The sequence below is a fragment of the Larimichthys crocea genome, chromosome XVIII (genome assembly GCF_000972845.2).
Source record: "Larimichthys crocea isolate SSNF chromosome XVIII, L_crocea_2.0, whole genome shotgun sequence".
Lineage (NCBI taxonomy): Eukaryota > Metazoa > Chordata > Actinopteri > Sciaenidae > Larimichthys > Larimichthys crocea.
This window is the reverse complement of record NC_040028.1, coordinates 12,659,441-12,682,333: the sequence shown is the minus strand read 5'-3', so window position 1 is coordinate 12,682,333 and position 22,893 is coordinate 12,659,441. Positions and strand designations below refer to the sequence as shown.

The 22,893-nt window shown below is 42.9% G+C and overlaps 1 protein-coding gene across 2 annotated transcripts in view; it reads right to left on the bottom strand.

Annotated features, from left to right (window-relative positions):
- Window positions 1–140: 140 nt before the first annotated feature.
- raph1a (Ras association (RalGDS/AF-6) and pleckstrin homology domains 1a) overlaps window positions 141–22,893 on the bottom strand; it is a 69,104-nt gene continuing 46,351 nt past the window's right edge. The window contains exons 9-20 of one of the 2 annotated variants that reach the window (XM_027290979.1): window positions 22,087–22,161; window positions 13,898–13,975; window positions 12,795–12,869; window positions 10,596–10,680; window positions 7,668–7,789; window positions 7,515–7,580; window positions 6,848–6,991; window positions 6,629–6,739; window positions 5,470–5,568; window positions 5,192–5,312; window positions 4,943–5,073; window positions 141–2,850 (exon numbers count right to left, since the gene is read on the bottom strand). In XM_027290979.1, the coding sequence (XP_027146780.1) occupies window positions 457–2,850; window positions 4,943–5,073; window positions 5,192–5,312; window positions 5,470–5,568; window positions 6,629–6,739; window positions 6,848–6,991; window positions 7,515–7,580; window positions 7,668–7,789; window positions 10,596–10,680; window positions 12,795–12,869; window positions 13,898–13,975; window positions 22,087–22,161 (3,501 nt within the window). In that variant the 3' untranslated portion in view covers window positions 141–456. The remainder of the gene's footprint in view (window positions 2,851–4,942; window positions 5,074–5,191; window positions 5,313–5,469; window positions 5,569–6,628; window positions 6,740–6,847; window positions 6,992–7,514; window positions 7,581–7,667; window positions 7,790–10,595; window positions 10,681–12,794; window positions 12,870–13,897; window positions 13,976–22,086; window positions 22,162–22,893) is intronic. The other variant, XM_027290980.1, reaches the window with a different exon arrangement.

Genomic DNA, 22,893 nt, shown 5'->3' with positions numbered 1-22,893 from the left:
CATAATAATTGAGAATTTTTACCAAAATAATGTCAAACTGTGAGGGTGCAGATGAATCAGTGGACATCAAAGATGTGCATCTCTTGGGATTAATAGCCAATAATAATCATGCATGAACTTTTTTTTTAACAATAATATATGCACACACATATATATATATATATATATATACACATATACATATTTTTTTACTCATGTCATTGGATTAAACATGTATTGGTAATGATAGTAATGATGGGGATGATAATAATAATGAGGATAATAGGAACAATCATAATCTGAGATTAAGAGTAGGAAAGACGGCTCGCTACTTGCTCAGAATCACCGGGTGAATGATTTAGGATGAGGACAGACGGACACGTCAAGACAGACATTGATTACTTCTTCTCTGCAGAAACGATGAGACCTAAATAGTCAGTTCAGTTTTTTTAGGCTCCACCCACTGTCCTCCCTTCCCTACCAATCACTGGTCAGTTTGGTGCTTTGGTCCCGTTTCGGAGGAGCGGGAGGCGGGCCTCGCCGCAGCGTTGCATAGCCTGAGATGTTGGCATGTTTGGTGGAGTGGGAGTGTGTGTGGTGACGAGACAAAGTTTGGGAGTGTCCTCGGACACCCTGCTGCTGCTGCTGCTGCATGAGCTCGGGGGGAGGAGGTGGGAGGAGCGCCATGTCGTCCATGGTGCCCACAGGCTCCATCTTGGAGGACGGGATAAGGTGGGTAGAGGTGAGTGAGCCATGGCGGGACACTGACTTCCTCTTAAGGGTGCGGTTGAGGTCTTCTAGGAAGAGAGGCTTTAGTGCCAGGGTGCTTGGCCCTGCTGATTTCGGGGAGGTTGGGGGGACAGGAGAGGAGGAGGAAGAGTAAGAAGTCAGGGAGGGAGGTGGGGTTTGAGACAGAGGAGGTGGTGAGAGGGGCATTGACGGTATATTGTCATACTGGGTTGTGTTGCTGGTCCGCCGGTTTAGCATTGGAGGAGCGACTGCCCCCTTTTTCAGCGAGCCTTGTTTCCATGACGATGATGATAAGGAAGAGGTGGCCAACTGTTGAGGTGGCTGCATCTGAGGCTGGGGGTTCACCACGGCAACCTTTGGGGGGTGATGGAACTCTGATGGGTGGGGTGGCGGAGGGAAAAGCTCAAAGTCACTGGGGGGAGGCGGGAAGTAGTCAGGTGATGAATCGAGGTGAGGAGGCTGGGAGGGGGGAGGTGGTGGAGGAGGGGATGGGAACTCAGAGGGCTGATGGTGCTGGCCCGTTTGCAGCCCCTGGAGCGCCAATGGGAGGTTTGCCAAGTTCAACTTCCCTGGCTTAGGCAGCGGAGCAGGAAGAGTAGAAGAATCTTTTGACGGAGATCCGGTCACTGAAGAGGAGCTGGACGAGGTACCCGTTTGAGGAGCTTGGCCAAACTTGTTGACCAGGCTCTCCACCTTCTTTGGTCTCTCATCCTGGGTCTCGCCTGACGAGCTACCCCGGATGGAGGAAGCTCTCTGTGGAGTTGGTGGAGGGCCCCGCTTGGTGGATCCTGTGGACGAGGTGGAAGGCGACTTCTTTATGGGGGAGCCCGTCTTGGAAGAGGATGAAGAAGGAGGAGGAGGGAAATCTCCTAGGGAGCTGTCAGGAGGAGGTGGGGGAAACTCTGGAGACTGTGGAGCCACAACGCCTCCTGGCTGCCACTTTGGTTTGGCTTTGACCGCTGGAGGAGATTGAGGAGCGGTGAACTTGGATCCTTCCATGGAGTTGGAGGCAGACAGGGAGGAGGGGGAAGTGTTTCCTGGGAACTGATTGACAATCTGTTTGACCAAAGAGGAGGTAGCTGCCGCGATGGAGACCAAGGGAGAGGAGGAAGAGGGAGAGAGCGCAAGGTTTTTGGAGGAGAGGCTGTGCTGCTTTGGCAGAGTTGGGGGTGGCTGATTTGGGGAATGTCCAGTTGAGAAACTCTGCTGCTTTTTAACTGGCCCATGGCCACTTTGGGGCTGTGTTGGTGACACAGGCGACAGGGCAATCGGAAGGGAAGATGGACCAGAGGGTTTAGGAGCAGTTTGAGGGGGAAAACCACCGGTGAAGGTTTTCGGAGGTGCAGGAGGAGGCGCATTGGGGGACAGAGGCCGGAAAACTTGCAGGGAGGTAGGAGGAGAAAGTTCACCTGGAGGTGGTGGAGGAGGAGAATTGTCCTCAGACAATGGTGGGCTGAAGTCGTAAACCATGTTAGGAAACTTCTGTGCCAAGAACTGCTGGAGGCCACTGTTGGAGAGTTGAGGGCAGGAGCTGAGGATAGTTTCTGGAGGTGGGGGAGGAGGCAATCCATTGGTCTCCAAGCTCTCTGGTGGAGGAGGTGGGAGGTAGTAGGGCTCCTGCAAGTCCTCCTCCAGTGGGGGTGGCAGAGGCAGAGTGGAAGGGCTTGATGGACCATATTTCAGTGCAGCCATAGCTGAGCCAGGAACTGGCACTGTGGGTGGAGGAGGAGGGGGAGGAGATGGTGGTAGTGGAGGGGAGGTGCTATAAGCAGCTGGAAGGGTGTTGTAGTTGGGTTTGGTAAACTGGATGGGAAGGGTAGGTGGGGCGGCTCCTGCTGGCTGTGTCCTGGACTGGTTCTGGCTCTGCAGGCGAGCCAGCGTGCTGTACTTAATGTATGAGGAGGTAGGTGCTGGCTGGTGGGCTAAGCACACGACAGGGGGAGGAGGTGGAGGTGGAGGAGGCGAGGGTGGTGATGGGGACGAGTCTTCAGATTGGATAAGGCCGTCGGTGTAGCTGCTCCGGGAGGGTGGGGTCTGAGGCTGAGAGAGAGGGAGGGGCTGGGGAGAGAGGGAAGGTATCTGAAGAGGGATCGGCCTACTGATAGGGTCGATCTTCATCATCTGGAGAAGAAGGTGAAAGAAAAAAGAGAGGAGAGGAAAGGGAGGAACCGTGAGAAGGAGAGAAAGCAGAAGGAGGAGGTGAAGAGACATGGGAAAAGGGTGATGAGAGAGAAGAAGAGAAACAAAATTAGATCAAGTAACAACTCCACCGTTGTCATGTTTCTGAAACCAAACAATCCAAGACAAGTGCAAGAAATCAAACAGCCAACCAGTGCAGTCTGAGAACACACAGCTAATGAATCTACAACACAGTGCAACATTGAATGAAGTCAATAACAATCAGAACACCAAACATTCTCACCCACCGGCAAACTGCTGTCCTACATTAATCACCTAAAATTTAAGAGCTTTGTCAGTTTTTCATTGGTAGCTTCCAGGAATGTGATGGAGGTAAGGCTGATCGACTACGGTCAGTCTCTCTATCCGTCCATGTCCTAAACTGTTTAATCATCAAACAATATTTACATCTAGTCATTTAGCCGAGACCTTTATCCAAAGCCACTTACAAAAAAGGAAAACAATCAAGGTCATGTTAGTGCAGCAATAAGTACTACTCACATAGAATCAAGTGACACTTGTAGAGGGGGATACATTTATCATGTCCAGTAGGTAGTGCTAGGAGAGGAGGTACTCTCTGAAGCTGAGCTGGGTCCTCAGGAGGTTTTAAAGGTAGGTTCTGGTAGGAACTGGTAGTACGTTCCAGCAACGGGGAACAACAGACGAGAAAGGTTTGGACTGCTCTGAGACTACGGGTGGCAGAGCCAGGTTTATTGGAGGGGTTAATATATCTCTGAGGACATTCAAGTAGGTGGGTGCAGAACGACTTTGTAGTCAACATTAAGGATTTGAATTTAATGTGGGCTGCTACAGGTAGCCAGCCAGCCAGGTAGGATTGGAAGCAGGGTAACATGTGACCTTTTGGGGGACTTCCCATGATGCACTGAGCTCTTCCCGTCCTCTAACTCTTGCATTTATCATTATTTTATTGCTGCTGTGCATCCCCCGCCCTTCTCCTCTATCCTCTGTTTAACTCAACTGGTCGCAGCAGTTCTGCTCGAGGTTTCTGCCTCTTAGAGGAAGTTTTTCCATGCAACTGTCACCAAGTGCTTGCTCACAGAGCACAGTCTAGACCTGCTCTGTATGGGAGGTGTCAGGAGATAACTCCTGTTAAGATTAGCGCTATATAAATGAAATTGAATTGAATTCTGACACAGAAATCAGGTCCAATGTAGCAAGCCGTTTTTTAACCCCTGTAAGTTTTGGATTAGCTGGACCTGTTCTGAGCTGCAGCTACGAGGCTATGTGACAGGAAAACAGGCACCAAAAGGTTGTGAACTGGGTCAGACAGGTTCTGAACTGGATCTAAAATGTGACAAACGTGCCCATACCATGTCCCAGATGTTCGTTATGTCAGTTGTTGGTTAGAACATTCCATCACACCATGAGGTTAGAATAAATCAACAGTTCAGCTGCAGCCATTTAAAAACAGGGATACAGTACACTGGACGACTCAGCTCAAGCAGCATGTATGCTGTGTATCCATGTGTGAACAACCATATCATTTAATCATTTTTGTTTCTGTTGGAGGTCGCCAAACTTCTGATGATCAAGAACCGCACGTCTCAGTTCATCCTGGTTTAATGTGATCATTGGTTAGGAATATCCACCAAAGAGCAGCAGCAAAGCCACAGTGCTGTTTACCTGTACCTGCTGTGTCTTTGGCTCACTCTGTGAATCAGCGCTGAAAACCTGAAATCCAGGTCTGCAGAGTGAGGCTGGCTAAAGTTAGTTTTAAAATTAATGTGCAAATGCTCAGCTGGGGGGCTGATGACATTACGGACATGTTGGATGAACGGTTCAAAGCGTCAACACTTAGTGTTTTATAAAAGGTGCAGCGAAACTGTTACCATGCCTGTTACATCACTTCCTGTCTAACCTCCACTCCCTCCTCCTCCTGCACAAAGAGGAACTGGCATACGTCCCTTCACCTTTGACCGCTGGCAGGGAAGCAGAGGGGAAACATGGGAAACGTAGTCCATAAGTGAACAGGACAATGACAGGAAAGGATAGGACAGTATTCGTGTGTTCACACCTCTCCTTGTGTTCCTCTCCTCCAGGCGTCGGAGAAGATGGAGCTGACGACACTCTGGGAGCGTGTGTGGCCTGATGATGTCATCTCTGATACACCACTGTCTGATTGGCTGGAGTGGTTTGATTGGGACTCTGGAGTGTGGACACAAAAGTAGTTATTACTTATGTTGAGCTGAATTCTATTTGCTGTTTTTAATAATATTTTATAACATTAGAGCAGACAGACAGACAGACAGACAGACAGACAGACCTGGAAGGCTGGAGGAGCTGGATCCTGACTTGATGGAGGAAGAAGAGAGGGAAGACCAATCATAGGCTGCCTCTGTCCTTCTCATTGCCTCCTGGAAATTGACGTACAGCTGCTTCCCATACTGACAGACAGACAACAAGCATGGTCACATATGAAACACACTAAGTGTTAACGGAACTACAGGTTCACCACGCTGACACAGTGCAGCGTGTAATCACAGTTTCTATGTGTGGTACAGGCAGCAGCACAACGCGTGTAACGATAGGACAGGTCGTTACCTTGGCGATGCGAATGCTGTTGATCCATTGTTGGAGGGTTCTGACATCATCACAGCACAGGTACTTGATGTACTGAGACTTCTTCTGAATCTGAGGGTGCTACACACACACATTATATTACTCTACTGATTCAAAGCCATCTTGATTTTAAGGAGCTAAAAGTACAATGGCCACATGGCAAGGAAAAGAAAAAGATGAATTTGTCAAAAGATAAGGAAATGATTTGAATTCATCCAAATCACTCGAATGACACAAACTTCCTGCAGTTACTGCGTTCATTATTTGTGTTCATTGCTTTTATTATTATCGGTATTTATTGAATATAATATGAAATATGCATCAAATATGTCTTTGTCTGTGGTCGCCAGATCACTCCCCTTTATCCAGATGTCATGATAACAGGATGTAACAAACAGAAACAACCAAGCAGAATTCTGAACACATTCCTTTTCTAAATGTAGTAATGATTTATTAGATTGAATGTTTCACAGATTAACTTCACAACATTTATCCAAAGCCATTTCCAAAAAGGAAAACAGTGAAGGTACAGTGTGACACGGACATGTTAGTGCAGCAAGAAGTTGTAGAGGGGGATACATGTATCATGTCCAGTTGTTGATAGTGCTACTACACTCAATAACGTGTGTATGTGTGTGTGTGTGTGTGTGTGTGTGTCCGAGTGAGATCTGTCAGGTATTTTCAAAATGTGTCCATTTTTATGAGTTAGCACTGGCTAGCTAGATGCTAGCAAGCTAACTTCCTGGCAAATTTCAGAAGAGCAACAGCTTTTGTAGCAGTGACAGCCCGTTACCACGGCAACACCGAGAGTTTATGCGATGACTATAAAACGATGAAACAGAGGGCAGGGCAAATGAAATTTTCATATGTTACATATCATTATAAATGATATAGATTATTATTATATTAGAATAATCCAGAAAAATAATGACAATTTATTTTTTGTATTGTTTCTGATATTTTATTTAGTATTGAGAATCAATACTCTGAAGTATTAAAACATAAATAATAAATATTATTGCTCTATAGATTTTGTTCCGTCTTTTTTCAGAGGTATTACTACTCTGTGAAGCCGCTAGGTGGCACTGCAGGACTGCATGTGTGTACATGTATGTGTGTACATGTATGTGTGTGAGCATACCTTCAGCACCATGCAGTAGTCTGTGGGAGCCTTGTACTTGCTCTTATAGTCCTGGCCGTGGTATACGTTTACGTGATCCAACTGGAGAAAACACACCAGGTCTCTGGATGCCTGCACACACACACTGAACTTTACGTATCTGTTTTTTCAGTGCTACAATAAAAAAAAAGTTTTTCTGTAGTCCACATCGCTCTCTCAGCTCATCTCAGTGACACACACCTTGGCCTTTCCCTTGGGAACATAGTAGATTCCAGAAGCCCTCAGCAGGAAGTAACGTTTCTTCCACGACTTCTTCCCGTCCTCCTTTAGCCACAACACTCCCTCCATCTCGGGGACGGACACCGAGCTGCCGCCGAAACACTCCTGACACACACACACACACACACACACACACACACACACACACAGAAACAACAGATTATTGTTCAATTTCAGCCTACAGCACATTTTTACCAGATGAACTGAGCACACTTTGTTGACAGACTGACTTGGACAGAATTAGTCAGCACTGTGCCGTACGGTTTCTTCTGATTCAGGTAAACCATACTGATATCATCAATTTCTACACGACTACTACACTGAAAGAAGAGTGGCTGAACAATGTGGAAACAGCAGTCATGTCCACACTGACTGAGCAGAGGCATGATGGGTTAAAACATGGGTCAGTGGTCAATGTGGACGAAAGTTTCCAAGATTATGCTGATTGTGGTAAAGTCCTCTGAATATTAACAAAGTGTATAGGGCCAGAAATTGTGTTTGCACTTCCATTTCTGAAACATCATCCTGGTCATCTACCTCAAGACTGAGACGGAAACTTTCCAGAGGATTCCCGGGTGAAGATGCATTGGAGGAAGCAGCTGTGTGCAAGAGAAGAAAACAAACTAACCTCCAACAGAGCCTCTTTGTTTCTTTCAGCCATCTCACATGTCTCCTTCCGCCCCAACAAATAGTTCTGCAGCAGAAAAGGGAGCAGGTATGAGACAGGCGGACAGACAGCTGGTTGAACCCTCCCATGTGTTCACGTGTGTCTGAATCTCACCTGGGGGTTTTTGAACAAAGCGTACTTCTCGATGCGTTCTGTGAACATCAGGCGGTTCTGGCTGTCTCTGGTCCAGTTGAGCAGGTTTTCCACCAGGTTCTCGTGATCCTCGAAAATCCTCTCTGCCAACATCGAGTTAGATGTATTGCAGTCAATTTTGAATGAAGTCAGGTGAACCGAGATAGTAACAGCAGTACATGAATGCACTGTTTATTATTCACATATACACATCCTGCTCTGTACGACACTGACACTCATTACCTGAGGTCATCAGCAGATTAATGTTTCATTTTATATGTAGCATTAACGGCTTTAATAGCTCTTCATGTTAATGCTCTGTATTCATTATCTGGGTCACTGTGTGGGTCTGAAAGGACAAGCTGTCGGTGTATAGTCTATGCATGTTATGTAATGCTGCATTTTGTTTTGTGTCCCTTGAAAATGAGATGTTACATAAAGAGCTATCAATCAATATGTGTAATTCAAATCTTTGCACGAAAATGGTCAAATGAGTGTAGGAACTATTTCATCAGTGATTTTTTATTAGTATTATTTTTTGTGGACACTAGGGGGCAATAGCATGCAGAAATAAAGGCAGCAGGTGTATCAGGGTAGTGCAAGAGAGGCGGGTGGATGAACTTTGAGTTTGTTCTTATTCTGGAAAAATAAATCATCGTAAATTTGAATCATTTCTGGACAATGGAACAAGTAAAATGGTGCATCAGCGGTGTTTGGAAGAAAAGGAATAATGAAATATAATAATTCTCATTTTAATGTAGTCACACTACTACTGTATAATTTACCAGCACAGTGGAGTCAACAGTAAGATTTTATTTGAACCAAGAGTTTTTCTAACTTTGCTGTGTCACACTACAGTAACCATGAAGTCATCAACAGTTCAAACAGGTCTACAAGGTTCAGCCTTTAATTAGAACACAAGTACACACACACTCTTATTTCTTTGTGACTGGCAACATTGTAGGATTAAGAAGAGTGTTGCTGCGGGGACTCTCCCTGCTCTTAACCCACAGACATCATGGCTCGTGGCAATCCGCTGCCCTCATTCTCTCTCTTTAGAACTCTCTGCCTCACACACAGCTGTCTCTCAGATGTTTCCCTTTGAGAACTGAAATGGACAGAAGCACGTCAGCCGTGACCCACATGACCACATGACTGCTGCATTGACCTCACCGACAAAAAGTGCATGTAGTCGGTGCCAGTGTGGGTGGTGTGAGGTCTGCACACCCACCAGCACAGGAGCTAAGCAATGCGGCACACACTACAGTACAAGCACATCGCCTGTCCCGTGAGCTGAAATGACTGTTTCTGTTGAAGGAGTGTGGAGACAGAGCAAGCATTAGGACGACCCCTTCAGTTCCCCGTCATAAAGAGCTGTGACTGCAAGATAAGCAGTGAGCATCTTCTGAATCCAGCACACACTTCAGCTCAACAGCTTCTTTATAGTAGTTATTCACATTCTGTTTCTCCGGCTGCTCCTCCTTTCTGCCTCTCCAAGCGCTGTATGTAACAGACTAACTTTGAATGAACATATTAACATTACTAACAAGATACTAAATGCTCACTTCACACAGCTGTTTATTTTCTGTGTGAAACATGAAGTCATAATGTGGCTCTGCACAGCAAATGAGCAGCACTAAGTAGGAACATTGTCAGTTCTTATTGTTGTTTATTTAAGCAATGTGTGATAGTATGACTTACTTTATGTACAGCACGTCATCATACACAGTACATCAGTCTGAGAGGACGTTTAAGTTCTAAAAAGCTAAATATTCATTCTAACACTGCTCCTGTTATAACAGACAGGAGCTATGAATGCTATTATGCAGAATTAGTGTGTGCTACTGTCATTTCCTGGAGGGTACGCAGCAGGAGGTCAGAGGTCAGGATGTGACATGAAGTCAGTCTCTTGCTAAAGGGCTCTCAGCAGGGTGCTGGTGGTGCTAGTGCTGGTGTGTGTGTGTGTGTGTGTCTCCTCTCTGCAGCCACAGACAGTACTTATTCCCTTTATTAACACCAGGGTGAGTTTCCTAAGACCAGGTCAGCCCAGGTTGCAGGTTTTACACACACGTGGAGTCAGTGTGTGTGTAAACGAGGAAAGGTTTAGGTTTGAGCGTGGCACAACTGGCTACTCTCTCTCTCTGTCTGTTTCTCTGTCTCTCTTTCATAGCGATGCTTGCTCGCTGTTCAGCAGAAGCCCTGAAGATGTAGGTTAGATCACATGCATCATTGCACTGGACCTACATAAAGACTGTGTGTGTGTGTGTGTGTGTGTGTGTGTGTGTTTGTCAAAGAGTGTTAAGTGGAGTTGAAACTCATAGTACAGTGCATGCTGGCAAACCCATATCTCATCCCCCAAGGGAGTGTGTGTGTGTGTATCCTCACAGCCATGTGTGTGTGTGTGTGTGTGTGTGTGTGTGTGTGTGTATGCTCACATCTTTGTGTTTGTGTAGTATCTGTGCTGTGTGATAGTCACTGCTGGGTATAAGGTTTTGGACTACAAGTACAGAGATACTCAACAAAGGCCTCCTGGAAATGTGGAGTAGGTAAACGTTGGATCAAACATCAGAACACACACCGCCTTTATGAGAACATGGCTATTGTACACTGACCCTTTCTATAGATAGCTCATCCAATTACATCATCTAACAGTTATTCATTATTCATTATTCATTCAGTCAGCTGTGCCATCTGTTTTACATTGGTCTCTATAAATATATAATAATGTATATATCTTGACTTGATAAGCACTTTGTGGTTGAACTTATGAAGAGCTGCTGCAACTGCTGCTTACTGAGACCTAGCAGCCACAAAGAACTGTGTATATACGCTTATTATTTCAGTCATTCACAGGACAAAGCAGTGTGTGTGTGTGTGTGTGTGTGTGTGTGTGTGTGTGTGTCTGCTCACCCATTTGCAGCTCGTTGATGGTCTCCACCAGTGACCAGTCTGGACTGTAACCACAGTGAGACTTCTCCAGCAAACTGTCCAAAACCTGAAGAACAGGAGACACTGTTAGCACTGATATCATTAACATCATGATTAATGGTGTTAGTACTGCTGCTAATGATGCTAATACTACTATTAATGATGTTAGTACTGCTGCTAATGATGCTAATACTACTATTAATGATGTTAGTACTGCTGCTAATGATGCTAATACTACTATTAATGGTGTTAGTACTGCTGCTAATGATGCTAATACTACTATTAATGGTGTTAGTACTGCTGCTAATGATGCTAATACTACTATTAATGGTGTTAGTACTGCTGCTAATGATGCTAATACTACTATTAATGGTGTTAGTACTGCTGCTAATGATGCTAATACTACTATTAATGATGTTAGTACTGCTGCTAATGATGCTAATACTACTATTAATGATGTTAGTACTGCTGCTAATGATGCTAATACTACTATTAATGATGTTAGTACTGCTGCTAATGATGCTAATACTACTATTAATGGTGTTAGTACTGCTGCTAATGATGCTAATACTACTATTAATGGTGTTAGTACTGCTGCTAATGATGCTAATACTACTATTAATGGTGTTAGTACTGCTGCTAATGATGCTAATACTACTATTAATGGTGTTAGTACTGCTGCTAATGATGCTAATACTACTATTAATGGTGTTAGTACTGCTGCTAATGATGCTAATACTACTATTAATGGTGTTAGTACTGCTGCTAATGATGCTAATACTACTATTAATGGTGTTAGTACTGCTGCTAATGATGCTAATACTACTATTAATGGTGTTAGTACTGCTGCTAATGATGCTAATACTACTATTAATGGTGTTAGTACTGCTGCTAATGATGCTAATACTACTATTAATGGTGTTAGTACTGCTGCTAATGATGCTAATACTACTATTAATGGTGTTAGTACTGCTGCTAATGATGCTAATACTACTATTAATGGTGTTAGTACTGCTGCTAATGATGCTAATACTACTATTAATGGTGTTAGTACTGCTGCTAATGATGCTAATACTACTATTAATGGTGTTAGTACTGCTGCTAATGATGCTAATACTACTATTAATGGTGTTAGTACTGCTGCTAATGATGCTAATACTACTATTAATGGTGTTAGTACTGCTGCTAATGATGCTAATACTACTATTAATGGTGTTAGTACTGCTGCTAATGATGCTAATACTACTATTAATGGTGTTAGTACTGCTGCTAATGATGCTAATACTACTATTAATGGTGTTAGTACTGCTGCTAATGATGCTAATACTACTATTAATGGTGTTAGTACTGCTGCTAATGATGCTAATACTACTATTAATGGTGTTAGTACTGCTGCTAATGATGCTAATACTACTATTAATGGTGTTAGTACTGCTGCTAATGATGCTAATACTACTATTAATGATGTTAGTACTGCTGCTAATGATGCTAATACTACTATTAATGATGTTAGTACTGCTAATACTACTATTAATGGTGTTAGTACTGCTGCTAATGATGCTAATACTACTATTAATGGTGTTAGTACTGCTGCTAATGATGCTAATACTACTATTAATGGTGTTAGTACTGCTGCTAATGATGCTAATACTACTATTAATGGTGTTAGTACTGCTGCTAATGATGCTAATACTACTATTAATGGTGTTAGTACTGCTGCTAATGATGCTAATACTACTATTAATGGTGTTAGTACTGCTGCTAATGATGCTAATACTACTATTAATGATGTTAGTACTGCTGCTAATGATGCTAATACTACTATTAATGGTGTTAGTACTGCTGCTAATGACTTTATTACTGTTATTGTCAATGATGCTGTTACTACTGTTAATGATGTAATTACTACTGCTAATGAGTCTACTGCTGTTATTGTTAATGAAGCCAGTACTGATGATGTTACTGATACTAATGATAATAATAACTGTTGTTAATAGTAAAAGTAGATCTAATACTTTTACTGCTTACTACAGCTAGAGCTATGTACACCAATGGTGAATACTTCTCAGAATCTCAGAAATATTACTGATTATGAAGAATATTGTTGAATATTATTTCAATTACTACTACTGACCCAGTGCCTTTCCTATAATTACAATCTGTAATGTCACCCAGTCTCACCTGTCGGACTGTCTGTCTCTCGTCCACCATCATGGTTTTTGAGCTCTCGTCTGACAAATGGACGCGAATCACCAACTGAAGAGAGACAGAAGACAGATCATCATGGTTTACACTGTTACTGTCAGTGTTAAACTGCTTCTGATGTGAAAGTTATCGTTAGCTGAACATACTGTGGACCTGAACACTTTAACCCTCTTCAATCTAAACGCCTGATAGACTGCAGAGGGCTCAAAGAAAAATGAAAGGGCCCTGCTGCACCAATATTGCTCAATAGTGATTTATAGAATGCAAATTTAAAACTGAAGAATATTTGGTGAACAGTATTCTGTCCTGTCATGCAAACACTGAAATGGAAATGGAAGTTTGTCTTCTTTTAGGGCCAAAACAGGTTGAAATGGAAGTGATCCATGTTGTGTATCTATGTTAAAGAAAAACATCAATATTACAGGTGATCATACAGAATATGATTTAATGCAGCATAATACAATATACTTGCCTTTAATATATTACAGAATGTTAACTTACTTTGAGGTGATTCAGGTTTAAAAAAGAACCATGTTTCATGTCTTCACTGTATGCACAAATGATTTGTTTGTATAACACTTTTGTGCATGTATATCATTTACATATATGATATGTTACCAGCTCTCGGCCAATCAAATCAAAGCATTCCTCAGGGAAAACAATGAAAACATGTGACATTGTGTGTGTGAGAGTGTGTTGGAGATGGTGCACTTTCGTTGGAGCTTTGTTCAGGATCAACATGCAAACGGTCAAACACACACACACACACACACACACTGACAGGTAGCTGGAGTTGTGTCTGTGTGTGAAATAAATCCAGGTTGTTAATCCCCTCCCTCTCTGGGATTGGGACTTAACTTGTGATAGTCATTATGTTGAGTGGTGCTGTGCGTGCGTGCATGCGTGTGTGTTTGTGTGTGTTGACTCCAGCTGTTATTGACTGGAGCTTTCAGTGTAGAGTAACACTGACCTGACCCAGAAAACCACTGGACACGTGCCAGGGCACACACACACATACACACACACTTTCGACACATATGTCTGAGTCCTCTCTTCTTGTGTGTGTGAACTTGACTCACCTTTTTAACCTGAGCCTCCTTGATCTTCTCCAGGGCGACTCGGATATTGTCTGCCTTCAGCTTGGCAGCCTGCTCCTCCTGCGCACACACACACACACACACACATTGATGACAGCAACAGAAATGATACACCAGTCAGTCAATACAAAGCAGTAAGGACACACATTAAAATCCACTCTGGTCCTCTCACGTACCTGATTCCTCCAACAGGAATTCATAGTTTACTGTCAGGTGGTTTCACTAAAACAACCAACACTTCTGTGTCTATTGCCATCAAACAAAACCAACAGATCTGCTCCAGCAGTGAGTGTGGATAGAGTATCAGTGTATTTCAGTCCTGTCAGCTGACTGTGCACCTCTCGTCCTAACGCATTGTTTGCTCAGGTTTCTTCCAGATGGATTTTCATCGTTTTAACGAAGAGCTAAAATAAGCTGATATGGAAGCAGAGCCCAAGCCCAAGGTTAGTAGAATCAGACATGTACTCCTCTTCATATCATCATCATCATCATCATCATCTCTGTATTACTGTGGCTGCAGCAGAATGAGACTGGATTACCACTTGGAGGCTACATGTTGGTGGATAGTTATTGTCTCTGTCGAGGAGGATTATCCAAATTTCCCAAGAACACACACACAATGCTCAAAGAGGAAGCAGTGCCAGTGTTTCTCTGGCCCTGCAGACGACACACCAGAAGACAGATGGAGACACGAGAAAGTGGGAAAAAAAAAAAAAAAAGTCCAGTCTGTTTTCCCTGTGACAGCCCGAGCCTGTGATCGCAGCTTCCTTCAGTCTGATTCAGCGCCCGGCACGTCAGCCTTCAGAGCCCAGATGATCAGCTGTGAGGAAAATAAAGAGGTGGTGGAGGAGGGGAGGAGCAGAGAGCCGGAGCGCAGGCACGAACAAGAGTGGAAATAAAAAAGTAGGCACAAAGAGAGCAAGAATGATGGGAAATGAAGTCCTGACCATCCGACCGGCAGCTGCAGGTTGACTAATCTGGACTTACACACTGACCGACTTGGGCCTGACTGAGCGCCAGGTTTGCTGACTAATTAAATCTACTGACTGAGCAGCAGACGAACTGACTGCCTGGTTACGCTGCAGCTGACTGTTTGGTTTAGCGACCGCTGACTGAGTGACTGACTCGTTCCACGACTGGCTGGTAAATCAAAGTGAAAGCTTCGAGCTCGTCCTGTCACATCCTCCCCGGTCAAGTGAGATGGAGGAATGAGAGGGAGGCAGAGATGGAGGAGAGGCGAGGGGGGGAGGGGCCATGCTGCTGTGCCAACTTGCATGCAGAGGCACTGATCTCTTTATGTGGAGCTCTCATGCTCCCTGCTCACAGCCTCTCTGTTCGTCTTTCCACTTGTCTTGTCAGAGGAGTTTGAGGCAAACACGTTTCTCTTAGTATGATCTTTTAAGTGTCTGAACGTGTGTACATGCCCTAGTGGAGGTGCTCCACTTTATCACACACACACACACACACACACAGGATGCATATTGATGCAAAAGGGCAGAATGAAATGAAGATGATGGAGACGAGGAAGAGGAGATTAGCAGCCAATCTCTTTATCGGCATCCCCCAAAACCCCTGAAATACAAACACACACACACGCACACACACACACACACACACACACACACACACACACACACACACACACACACACACACACACAGAGTTCAGCAGCAGGGAATCACTCTCTGGATAAGCTCATAAACAGCTTTTTAATGACCAGTCTATGTTCGGTTGTTTGGGGTTAATGCCTGAAGCTAAAGCTGACACACAGCCTAACGATCATAAAGTATAGATCTTCACCCAACAAGCATCATAATCAGTTTTTTCCCTAATGGAGGATTTGCAGTTCAGTCAGTGAGGCATCAGACGTACTAGAATGTAGAATTAAATGTTGATAAATCAGTGATGGTGTTTAAATTTGCCGGCAGATCATAGAATCACTGAATGGGCTCAATGTGGATAAACACACTATACTTGTGTTGGATGTGTTTGGAAAAAGAAATATTAAAATATGTCAAAAATACTGTGTCAATATACGTATGTCCAGATTTAAAATAGCCAGTTTATGTCATATGACATGATATGAAAACAAAAGACGTTAAAGAAAACAAAGCAGTGTTACAGAGCAGGTCTGATTTATTCAATCTAATGACGGCCTAAATACAGGACAAAATTATAATCTGACAAAAAGTGGATCAGAGGATTTAATTTGATGAAATAAATTATGCAAGACATCATTTGAACTTTTGAACAGAGTACCTGCGTCAACTTTTTAATGACTGCTAAAATACATCAACATTAAAATGTTAATGCTGGCATGTTGTAGCAACCGGTGATGTAATAAAGCCAATAATGTAACAAGTTATTGGCATAGCATTAAAAAAAATGTTATCAGATAATGTAATAATACATAAATAGTACTCCTTTCTTGGAAATAAAATATTATTTTTGCAGTTTTTGTGCAATTTGCTCATCAAAAATAGATATAGTGGATGGCATAGTCATCATATTCATTCAAGGGTACATACTATGCAGCACTCTCTCTCCTTTAGAATTATTTGTTGTACAAAATCTTTATTTAGAATATTGTTTATTTTCTTCAATATGTAAATTCATAATTTCATGTATGGAGGAATATTATTTATTCATTACAGTGAAGTGTATAGTGGTTAGATCACTTAGTGGAATGGTGGTCATGGGACCTACATGTGTTTGCTCAGTCTAGTTATTACTAAGTTATTACATTATTGGCTGCTACACATGTGAATGAGATAACAGAGGTAGCCAGCTAACATTAAAACAGCAATCATAGAACGTTACTCTTTGTTATGTATATTAGAATTTTAATGTTACGCTTTAGCATTAATTCTATTCACAACGGCTCTTCAGAAACTTATGGATACTACGTCCATGTTGATCATCTATGGCACTCATGTTCAACATATTTTATTGTAACTGTGTTACTCTGGATCATGATCTGAGATCTTTCTCAAATGGTAGCAGAGGATAGACAGAATTCCAGTGCTAGCATGGGTCAGATAAAGTGTTGCAGGTCTGGCTTCTATGCATAAGTATTACATGAGTATTACATGAGTAACTTTAAGTATGTTTAACTTTGTTTGGCTGTTTGGTTTTAATCTATACAGTGTGTTTTCCTCTCAGCTGAAATAAAATAATGTGTCAGCTAACTCTGTGTTATTCAAACACTGTGTTTAGCTAAATATGAGCAGAATTCTCCCTCCATCAGTACTACACTAAGTCCTTCATATGTTTATGTAAATATAATATTCATTTGTCTGTGAATGTCAAATGTTAATGTTAAATCATTTTAGTGGGATTATAAGGGTTAATTCATTAATTTAAAAAAATCCCTCTATCCATTCAGAAAACCAGTTCAAGCCCATTCATATAATAATCCATTAATTCATCCATTAAACCAAAGTCTGTCTGTACAGGCCTCTTTTGGTCTGTAATGCTCTTATGAAATCAGTTACAATGCAAAGGATTTTTTTCAGCAGTTTCAGTGTTTTTATTTTCCTCCCACCATGCCTTCACCATCATTCCCAGCTTGCAGCATGAAACTTTTCTCTCCCTCTCATGGATATTCAGCTGACCCACATTACAGAGTCACTAAAATTAGCTTCTGCCCAGGAAAGATCCTGCTGCCTTTGAAGCTAGAAGGAATGTGTCCCTCCTGAGCCGCCATAGGCTCAAACCAGAGCGGAGAGATGAGACTTATATAGAGGCAGAAGTGGGCCAGCAGAGTGTGTGTGTGTGTGTGTGTGTGTGTGTGTGTGTGTGTGTGTGTGTGTGTGTGTGTGTGTGTGTGTGTGTGAACAAGAAAATGTGTGGGTGGATTGCATTTATTGCTGAGGCAGTGTAACACTGACACAGAAAGAATATGCTACATACAGTACATACACACTGCATGCAAACAGCTTCACATACTGTACACACACACACACACACACACACACACACACACACACACAGCTGTGCACAAGTGTGATAATTACACCCTCAGCCTAATCACTGCTGTAGGAGTTAGAATGGTCCCATAGGTCATAATCTGCCTGGAGTCTCAGGGCCCATCATGACCCTGCCCCCCACTTTCATGCCGTGAATCAGTGGAGTCAGAGTTACTGCAGGAAGAAGATGGGCTGGATTTGAAACCAGTGCAAGCTGCTGAGATAAATGGGTGTTAAAAGTGACTACATTCACTTCATTTGGGCCTGCACTGGTGTCATTTGGATTTCTCATGGATGTCTCTTAGATATTCTACGTCAAATACTAACCTATTCCTTTTTGTCCAACCTGAGACAGGCTGATAAAACGTGGAGGACTTGCAACAGATTTATGTGTCCACGTGCTGCCATTACATAGACAGCCAAAGCCAAGAACTCCAAATAAGACGGCCGATTGCCAGCCAACCGCTGTAAGTGTGTGTGCACGTGCAGTGTGTATACGATGCTGTAGGGAATCACCCCTTCTCTGCACCAAAGAAGATTATCCCCACAGAGCTGCCACATTTCTCCAACGTCCAATCAAAGTATCTCATCTGCTTTATCATCCAATCAAATCATGATATAGCCGATCCAATCAGAATAAAGCCTCCTTACTTATACTCCATCTAATGCCCCCCCACACACAGATAAATAAAACTTCCTCTTAGCCATTAAGAAGCCTTCAGCTTCAGCTTAAGAGCACAGACACATGATGCAGAGTGACATCAGACATGTCTCCTAAACGTCTTCTCCAATGTTCAAATGTGATTTCTATAAGTAATTTGTTCACCCAGAGGCCAGTAAAGGCTGATCCTGACCTTGCTGACCACCAGCATCCTGACCTTGGTTGAATAACACCAGCACTAGCACCAACAACAACAACAGAGAGGAGTAGCTAGTCCTATTATCTGCATTGATCCGTGTTAGCTAGCACCAGGCTCATTTATTAAGCTCTGTTACAGCAACTGGCTGAGCTCCAAACACTCATTAGCATTAGAACAAACTGAGGCTGCAGCTGAACTTAACCATTGTTAGGCAAAGGTGACTTTATCTGGCAGACTGTGCCTCCACTTTTTAAAAGAGTGCAATGAGTCATTGAGGTTTCTCCAACAATCTCTATGAAAGACTATCTCCTCAGGTGCTCAGATTCTTGTGGATTCCTGTGGGATGGGAGTCATTTTGACTATTGATCAAGTTAGTAGGATGGGACAGAAAAAGAAGTCAACAAGAGTTGAGTGGGACGGGAAGTACTCTAAGGAAAGGATGCCAAGAACATCGAATCAAAATCACTGTATTACCTAGAGACCACCAACATTGCAAGGTAGCTGGACTGAAAGAATCATGAGATCACGTGAGATTCCATCAAAGTTGGAACTTCAAACTTGTGTCCAAAAAACTACAGACATGAGAAGGGAAAACAATGGTGCCTGTAAAAGAGGCTACAGTAGATGCTGCTAGCATCAGGTCTATCTGAACTGTATTCTCAGTATTCTTCATTGAAAGAAGAGCAAAGAATTTTCTGAAGACTTTTCTGAGCGGAAAAGAGGGTTTTGCTCTACTGCCTGCTGACTGATTTCAGTAGTTTTAATAAATTATATGGTTCATTTAATGAATTGGTTGAAGTTTGTCCTGATAGAGGGTGATAGACACACGGTTCACCAATCACCTGCTAAGTATCTTTGAAAGCGCATGGCACAGTCATGTCAAAGGACTGCTCGGAAGTCATTGTTCCGGGACAGGAGTATTTTTGTGGTACAGCAGAGAAAAACCACTCCGGTGTCAAGCTTTACTTCTCAACATCGATTACTGAAACTTCCAAACACAAATACTTTATTTCATTAATCACACAGGAAGTACTGTGTACAGCAAATACACTGAATATTGATCTTGGGCTTGGGCTGCAATGTAAACCAAACTGATGCTAGTGAATAAAAGCAGACACAGAAGCGCTGATTGTTACACTTACCTTTAGTTAGCTTCAATAGTGAATAATTCCAGCATTAACTATTATAATTATTATCATCCCAAACATTTCATCAGAAGCAAGCAGTGTTGTTGAAGCAGTCTACAGCACAATCACACAGATGTGTGTTAGCAGCTCGGGATGACATGCTTTGTAATGCACAGTCTTTACCTGTTTACTGTCCAATCAGAGGCAAGACTGCTGTGATCTAAATGTAGGACCAGTTTGTCTGTGGCAGTAGTATATTCTCATAGGCAGAACCTTTGGTAAAGACTTCTGTGTGATCGGACTCTTGTAAGACTCTTGAGTCCTTTCAGGCACCAGCACATGATAGCAGTGCACGTGGTGTCAGGTACAGTTTGCTTTCACTCATGCCTTTTCTTATTCCCCAAACAAAGCAGACCATCATGCTTCATAGAAAAACTAAACAGAACGGCCTCTGCACTCTGACTGAAGCAGATCAACTCTGTCGTCACTGTAACAAACTTCACCAGCAAACAGGAAACAAAGCGGTGCAGAAACAGTATCACATCACAGCACATGCCTCTGCTAACACTAGAAATATTCACCTCAACCCCACGAAAGCACAGATGAACACAGTGATCACAGAATTCACAAAGCTTTACAGAATGAAGGCTCAAACAGTGAGAGTGATGATGAATGTGTCATCAGTTTGTAGTTGTATTAAATAGACAGTTACTATACAGGACATCTGATCATGGACAGATTAAAGTGTCAAGTTTATGTTTTGTCACTCAACACTTTTGAAGACTGAGGCATTTCTTACACAATAACTGTCACAGCACAGTATGACTGGATAATTCATCATAATTAACTATCTTTGGAGACTTATTGCTACTCTGACAACTTGATTCCACCGGACACTCCCTAAACAAGGTTGGTGCTCTACAAAGTCTATTTGGAAACATTTTTTGTTTATATATAGAAATCAAGTCATTGCTCCATTTTATTTTAGTGTCTGTTCAGTGCCTTCAACATTTCAAGTGTATTTTTGCATTGCAACCATATCATGACAAACCAAATGAACACTGATTGACTGTTTTAACAACAGTGCGGCACAGCTAGATTTTTTGTGATACTGGAGCGCCCTTAGTGTCCCTCTCACACCAGAGCTGTTTGGTCTGCTTTAAACTGACCAGAGTTCGTTTCCTTGGATATTTCGGTTCGTTTAGGAAGGGGTGAAAGCTCATCCGAACTCTGGTGCTGACCAAACAAGCAAACTCTTGTCCCACTTAAAACGTGGGTCTCGGTCCACTTGCAAGTCAACCCTGGTGCGGTTAGCTTACAGTGAAAAAGCAAACGGACTATCCAGTAAAAGCCAATCGATGAGCCGGGTTTTCTTCTTCCTGGTGCTTCTTTTCTTCCTGGTCAGTGATTATTTTGGGCAATACCGCCCCTAAACGAGCAGCTGTTGTAACTGCATGACGTTGTCCATACGGTTTGGTATGCTTCCAAAAGAAAGCGAACCAAACCAAATGAAGGTGTGAATTTTTTTGGCATTCAGCTCAATTGAACCGAATCCTTTGGACTATACTGTTGTGAAAGCAACATAAGTTGTATCACAGCCCAGTGTTGTAGAACTCAGTCTCGCCTCAGAATCGACCGCATTTTTACACAATCTTGTTTTGGTCTCAGACTAAGAGGACTCTGGAGTTCAAGACCGGTCAAGACCACAACTGATGCAATGCCACTAAATTGCCTGTGCATTGTCTGATTTATTTGTCAACTGTTGGGGAGAAGACATCACCCAGCGGCTAGTAAATACGCAAAGGTGCTGCTTAATAAGATGGCTCGATGTAGCAACATTCACCCAAAGAGTTTTCATTAATATAAGATACCTAATGAGACCAAGTCAAAACCAAGACCAAAGTATTAGTAGGCTACATATGTCTGGTCTTGACTCGGTCTCAACCTCTCAAAGTCTCTTAGTTGGTCCTGACTACAACACTGTCACAGCCTCTGTAAAGCTTTGAGATTATACACAATCAGGACACGTCATGTGCACACACTAACACACACACACTGCTCCCTCTTCAACACTACAAAGGAGACGGTGAAAGAGGGAGGTGGAAAGAAAAGGAGTTAACATCCCGAGTAAAACCACATGCACAAAGCCACAAAGGAGGGGAGGGGCAGGGTGTTGCCATGCGAGAGGAGAGGAGGGGCGTAGAGGAGTGTGTCACCTTGGTCAGCAGGTGTGAAGGTTTTCCTGCAATGTTTCTCAGAATCAGAGAGGTTTCCCTGTCCAGATAGGAGTGCTTTAAAGAGAGAGACAGACAGACAGAGAGAGTCCTGGTGAATTAATCTGGTGTTTGATTGACTGGAGGTGGCAGTTTAGCAGAAAGCTGTGCAGTGAAGCAGAGCTCAGCAGCAGAAAAACATCAACATCACTGATTTAAGTGTTCAGAAACCGAAACCTGTGAAGGAGAACGGCACGCATAATAAACAGATTACAGTAACCAGGTACAGCAGGTCTGCTGGGATGGAAGGAAAAACGTTAAGACACATTAACCAACAGTCATGTAAAGAAAGTCAAAGCCCATCAAGCTGTTGTATAGCATCAGTCTGTGACACTGGCTGGTCAGTACTTGCTGACGTAGATATGAATTTGCTGCTTGGTGAAACTTTTTGTTCGTGTCTTGATCCAGATAATTGTCATTTAAATGATCACCACAACAGAGTGTGATAAACACCCTGTCAATAAAGCAAACACCTTCCCAAACAGACTTCTTAGGGTAGTGTTTGGTTTTCCTGTTCCCTTCACTTCAGTTTATTTTTCTTGAAGCTGACACCTAGAGGCCATGAGAGGAACTGCACTAACTGTTTGACCTTTAAAAGCACTTTGTGTTTAGGCAATCTGTCCATCCATTAAAGCTGCTTCACTGCAGTCTGATCCACCTTGTGTTCTTGTGCGTCTCTTCTTTCCTCTCTCCCTGTCTGACTGTTCAATGTCGAACAGGATGATTTTGATTTGGAAGGACTGACACCAG